Raw genomic sequence first — 6,626 nt, forward strand, 5'->3', positions numbered from 1 at the left:
TTCTTGTTATTAATTTTTACTATTTGAAAAGTTATTTTATATGTGCAGCTCAACAATGAAGTAGAGGATATGCGGTATCAACTCGACAGCAAGAATTTATAAGGTAAGTATTATTGTATTTTTCTATTTTCTAGATCTGGAAAATCTATATTTTACACTTCATGTACTTTACAGAGTGGTTTTTGATAAAAAGCGATTTGTGAATCGTAAAGTGCCACAAACACTTGAAATTGAAAATGCTTGTACCTTTCAATGTATTTTTTTTTTCAGACTTTTTTGGACAGGTGGACAGCCGGCGCGTGGTAGGAAAGCTCTCTAGCCGTGGAGTGTGATTTGTATCAGCGTCTCCACGGTAGGTGGTAGTTATTTGACTATCCCGTTGAGGTCCGGTTTGTGTCTGCTTCTTTACCTCTCCATCCAATGCCTTACCAGTACTTTTCTCACTCAGGTGGAGAACCAGTACCAACCCATTCTTGACACGACCTGGACTCAAGACAGCGGACAACATGTGAGCGCACAGCAGTGTGAAGAGCCACAACCTTGCCGAGACCTCTGATGCTTCATTTGCGTTTATTAATAAGTATATATTTTTTCTTGACCTTTCCAGACTTTTTTGGACAGGTGGACAGCCGGCGCGTGGTAGGAAAGCTCTCTAGCCGTGGAGTGTGATTTGTATCAGCGTCTCCACGGTAGGTGGTAGTTATTTGACTATCCCGTTGAGGTCCGGTTTGTGTCTGCTTCTTTACCTCTCCATCCAATGCCTTACCAGTACTTTTCTCACTCAGGTGGAGAACCAGTACCAACCCATTCTTGACACGACCTGGACTCAAGACAGCGGACAACATGTGAGCGCACAGCAGTGTGAAGAGCCACAACCTTGCCGAGACCTCTGATGCTTCATTTGCGTTTATTAATAAGTATATATTTTTTCTTGACCTTTCCAGACTTTTTTGGACAGGTGGACAGCCGGCGCATGGTAGGAAAGCTCTCTAGCCGTGGAGTGTGATTTGTATCAGCGTCTCCACGGTAGGTGGTAGTTATTTGACTATCCCGTTGAGGTCCGGTTTGTGTCTGCTTCTTTACCTCTCCATCCAATGCCTTACCAGTACTTTTCTCACTCAGGTGGAGAACCAGTACCACCCCATTCTTGACACCACCTGGACTCAAGACAGCGGACAACATGTGAGCGCACAGCAGTGTGAAGAGCCCCAACCTTGCAGAGACCTCTGATGCTTTTTTTACAACTTACATTTGCTGTAACCATGTCAGGAACTAAAAATTTTTTGTATGATATGTATAAATCATGGATCTCAAACTCATGGCCCTCCAGATGTTACAAAACTCCAACTCTCATCATTCCCTGATAGCTGTAGTATGCCCAGGCAAGATGGGAGTTGTAGTTTTGCAACAGCTGGAGGGCCACGAGTTTGACATCCCTGGTATATATCAAGTAATATTTGCAAAATAAATTATATATAAATATCTAATAAGTTTTTGGACAGATTTATATAAATATATATATTTGGAAGGGAAAGTATTTTCTTTTAAAAAAATAAAATTTATATGTGAATGTCCAAAAAAATTGTGTGAGGATTGGTCAAGGCTATGAGGGGATATGGAGGAGGCCTTGTTAAAAAAAAATATATATATATATTTATATATAGTTCTAAATTTTTATTTTAAATTTTGTTTGGATGCACAAGTGTATACAGGTAGTATGACTTAGGTCTCTTTAAAAAGAATGTTTTTATGGTTCTGTTTACAGGCCTTTTACTTGCTTATGTAGACGGTCTGTATATCCAAAAGAATCGTTTTAATGGGTCAGTGAAAGATACCGACAGCACTACATGTGCTGTCAGCATCCGTCTCTGTTACGAGTCCCTTCAAAAATAATGCAACTTGTCCTCTTCTTGGCAGTTTTGAGTACAAGAATATGTCTGTTCATTATGGGCTGAGCCTTCAGCCAATAGTGAAAGGCACACAGGCAGCATCCGTGTTTTGTGTATCTGAAAATAGGCGAGCGTGAAGAACCAAACGTTCATTTGAAAGAGCCCAAGTTTTCATTTTAAAAATAATTTTATGAAATGTATTTATTTGTATAGTAAATACTTTGTAACAATGGTGACATGTTTTATGCTGTTTCATTATCTTTCGACAATCGTGTTCAAGTGTTATTATATAATAAATAACAATATTCAAGTAAAAGTTAGTTTATTGTCATAAAATAAGATTTATTTAGTATTTTTTGGGAGAAAAAGGGAAAATAGACACAGAAAAAAATCTCTATAAGAAACATGGTCGTCGCTGTTAGTCCTAGTTTATAAGTACGTGTGTGCCCCATTGTCATACGGGCGGATCCATTAAAGTAAATCTATCCGCTGCAAGTATAGGACGAAACCCCCCTGAACCAGTAAGGTAGTGCTTCCAAGGTGTCCCGTTCCGCATCCATGATGAGAGCAGAGGTCTAACGACTACCCAAATGTTGCAAATAGAGTCTCATTTGCGTGTACTACAACATAATTTGTTGGTGAATTTTGGACAAATAAAAAAATCAAGGAACCAGTATACACGTAACAGGTCAGCCACTGTAATAGGTTCAATTATGATGACAGATGCCCTTTATCTACTCCATGGCAAGATACTCCGCTGGCTCTTCTCTAAACATCAGAAACCCACAATAATCCTGCTCTGGGTCAGGGAAAACTTTTCTTATGACGGAAACAGCACAAGAAGGAATTGGTCTTCTTTTGGCCACGCCAAGATAGCCATGTATCCACGATGTGAACCCACGATAAGCTGTTTTTCTGAGTAACCTATAATGAAATAGTAAATACTTTAAAATTTTATTTTTAAACAAATTATCAGGTTTACATAGAATTGAATAGAAACTGAAAAGCCAAATTCAGGTTTCTGAATCAATTCAATAATCTGTTGAACCATCCTTTACAAACATTTACTAACCTGTTCAAATCTTTGTCCGGGGGTGGATGCAACACTTGACCTATTGACCTCATCGACACCTCCACTTTTCCTCGATCTTGACAGAATTGATGAAAGTAGTCATGTTCGATTATACATCCCATTTCTTCTAAATAAGGTTCAATATTTGAGACTTCTTGGCAGCATATTGATTCGACTGGCATTGGCATTGGTTCACAATTGTTACAAGTACACCATAGCTTATTTCCAAGTCTGTAGTCTGACTCTTCAATTTCAACGTTGTCCTCCGAGTTTGAGGGTCTAGTGGGGTTTTCAGGAAAACAGGGTTCTGAATTGTCAGGGCAACCATATTTTTCTTGGAGACACTTTTTTATCCATTCCAACTAGACATGACAAAAAAAAATAATCAGAATTATCAAATAAATTCTAGTCAAAATTAAAATGCAAATGTAATAAGTTTTTTACTTTTTCAGCTCTTGTTGTTGACGCACTCGATGATACTTGATGCGAGTCACTATCCATTCTTATACCTGTTTTAACAAAATAAAAAATTTGAGATTTTGATAATTAAAATAGTATTCATGGTATTCATTTGAAGGGTACATAATTCCATGTAATAAGGTGTGAGTAACAGTTATAATGAGATGGTGGATGGGGGTGCTATTTTGGGCAATGCCTCTACTGTTCGATATATATATTATGACCATCAACAAAACAGTGGCGGAGAGTAAGGATAACCCCCATCAATATTATTGCCATAGGGTGGGGGGGGGGATCACCCCCATCATTATTATTGCCATAGGGGTGGGGAGGGGATCACCCCCATCAATATTATTGCCATAGGGTGGGGGGGGATCACCCCCATCATTATTATTGCCATAGGGGGGGGGATCACCCCCATCATTAGTATTGCCATAGGGTGGGGGGGGATCACCCCAATCATTATTATTGCCATGGGGTGGGGGGGATCACCCCCATAATTATTATTGCCATAGGGGAGGGGGGATAACCCCCATCATTATTATTGCCATAGGGGGGGGGATCACCCCCATCATTAGTATTGCCATAGGGTGGGGGGGGGATCACCCCCATCATTATTATTGCCATAGGGTGGGGGGGTGAATCCCCCCCATCATGCTCGTTGTCATAGGGGAGGGGGGATAACCCCCATCATTATTATTGCCATAGGGGGGGGATCACCCACATCATTAGTATTGCCATAGGGTGGGGGGGGGATCACCCCCATCATTATTATTGCCATAGGGGAGGGGGGATAACCCCCATCATTATTATTGCCATAGGGGGGGATCACCCCCATCGTTAGTATTGCCATAGGGGGGGGATCACCCCCATCATTATTATTGCCATAGGGGAGGGGGGATCACCCCATCATTATTATTGCCATAGGGGAGGGGGGATAACCCCCATCATTATTATTGCCATAGGGGGGGATCACCCCCATCATTAGTATTGCCATAGGGTGGGGGGGGATCACCCCCATCATTATTATTGCCATGGGGGGGGGGAACAGCCACATCATGCTCGTTGTCATAGGGGAGGGGGGGGATAACCCCCATCATTATTATTGCCATAGGGGAGGGGATCACCCCTATCATTATTATTGCCATAGGGGAGGGGGGATCACCCCCATCATTATTATTGCCATAGGGGAGGGGGGATAACCCCCATCATTATTATTGCGATAGGGTGGGGGGGGGGAATCACCCCCATCATTATTATTGCCATAGGGGAGGGGGGATCACCCCCATCATTATTATTGCCATAGGGAAGGGGGGATAACCCCCATCATTATTATTGCCATAGGGGGGGGATCACCCCCATCATTAGTATTGCCATAGGGTGGGGGGGGGGTCACCCCCATCATTATTATTGCCATAGGGTGGGGGGGTGAATCCCCCCCATCATGCTCATTGTCATAGGGGAGGGGGGATAACCCCCATCATTATTATTGCCATAGGGGGGGGGATCACCCACATCATTAGTATTGCCATAGGGTGGGGGGGGGATCACCCCCATCATTATTATTGCCATAGGGGAGGGGGGATAACCCCCATCATTATTATTGCCATAGGGGGGGGATCACCCCCATCATTAGTATTGCCATAGGGTGGGGGGGGATCACCCCCATCATTATTATTGCCATAGGGTGGGGGGGGATCACCCCCATCATTATTATTGCCATAGGGTGGGGGGGTGAATCCCCCCCATCATGCTCGTTGTCATAAGGGAGGGGGGATAACCCCCATCATTATTATTGCCATAGGGGGGGGATCACCCACATCATTAGTATTGCCATAGGGTGGGGGGGGATCACCCCCATCATTATTATTGCCATAGGGGAGGGGGGATAACCCCCATCATTATTATTGCCATAGGGGGGGGGGGGAATCACCCCCATCATTATTATTGCCATAGGGGAGGGGGGATCACCCCCATCATTATTATTGCCATAGGGGAGGGGGGATAACCCCCATCATTATTATTGCCATGGGGGGGGGGGGATCACCCCCATCATTAGTATTGCCATAGGGTCGGGGGGGATCACCCCCATCATTATTATTGCCATAGGGTGGGGGGGGTGAATCCCCCCCATCATGCTCGTTGTCATAGGGGAGGGGGGATAACCCCCATCATTATTATTGCCATAGGGGGGGGGATCACCCCCATCATTAGTATTGCCATAGGGTGGGGGGGGGGATCACCCCCATCATTATTATTGACATAGGGTGGGGGGGTGAATCCCCCCCCCCATCATGCTCGTTGTCATAGGGGAGGGAGGACAACCCCCATCATGCTCGTTTGTCTAGGGGGGTACATATGAACAACTTTGCTCGTTGTCTAGGGGTGTTTGACAAACTTACCTACGGGATCCGGGTGCTGCTGCTGCCGTCTGCGATGCTCAAAAAAGGAATGCAAGCTGACGCCGGCTCCGGATAGACGAAATCGCTCCAGTTCTCTGAAGTCTCGCGAGAACTGGAGCGTCTTCTCCCTGGCTAAGAGCGGAGCGAGCTGATTGGATGCGCTCCGTGCCAGGGAGAAGATGTAAAGGCACGCCGAGAAGAACTTTTAAAGCCAGCCCATTTGAGGCTAGCTCATTAACATAAACGGCGGGAATTATTCCGGGGAGCATAGCGGACAAACGGGGGCCCAGTATGAAAAGAAAAAGAACGATCAAGAAATCATGGGGGCATGTAAGTAAAGCTATGGTCTTAGTTTGAATTTTTTTTTTAGGTGAAAGGTCCTCTTTAAGTCCTTGCTAACACATTGCTGCCACCTGCTGGTGAACATGGAAAATGACAACAATATACATGTAACAAGGCTTTCAATGCACATTTGTGAGGATGTTATGTGAAATTAAATTAGATGACAATATAAATGCTCTTAAGAGATTGTAGCGGGGTAAAAGAGTTTCGTAACACAACTCTGGGGTGTTACACAACCAGATCCCAAATGTCTAAATCTCAACAAAAAGCCACAATGAAGAACAAACATGCACCCTCTGCTACCCGAGCAGACAAACCAGCGGACTCACCCCTGCCCTCACCGGAGTTATGACATCACACCTCCAAACCTCTTGCCTCCACACAGTCCACCACCTCCGTAGTCTTTAGACAACCTGCAAGCCACGGCAGTGGCGCAAGAGGTGTCCCGGCTGTTACCACTTT

At 44.3% G+C, this 6,626-nt stretch overlaps 1 protein-coding gene and 1 long non-coding RNA gene across 2 annotated transcripts; one reads left to right on the forward strand and one right to left on the reverse strand.

Annotated features, from left to right (window-relative positions):
* Nucleotides 1–270: 270 nt before the first annotated feature.
* On the forward strand, nt 271–1,264 carry LOC120986978. Its single transcript, XR_005775857.1, has 6 exons — nt 271–352; nt 449–508; nt 608–689; nt 786–845; nt 945–1,026; nt 1,123–1,264. It is a non-coding gene; the product is annotated as an uncharacterized LOC120986978 (long non-coding RNA).
* A 1,273-nt stretch (nt 1,265–2,537) lies between these two features.
* LOC121006015 (P2X purinoceptor 7-like) lies at nt 2,538–3,462 on the reverse strand. The gene is made up of 3 exons (XM_040438934.1): nt 3,406–3,462; nt 2,962–3,323; nt 2,538–2,813 (listed from the first exon to the last, which is right to left on the reverse strand). Exons 1-3 carry the CDS (start codon nt 3,460–3,462, stop codon nt 2,624–2,626), a joined length of 609 nt encoding a protein of 202 aa, XP_040294868.1. The 3' UTR covers nt 2,538–2,623.
* Between the last annotated feature and the right edge of the window lie 3,164 nt (nt 3,463–6,626).

Source organism: Bufo bufo, chromosome 1 (assembly GCF_905171765.1).
Source record: "Bufo bufo chromosome 1, aBufBuf1.1, whole genome shotgun sequence".
Lineage (NCBI taxonomy): Eukaryota > Metazoa > Chordata > Amphibia > Anura > Bufonidae > Bufo > Bufo bufo.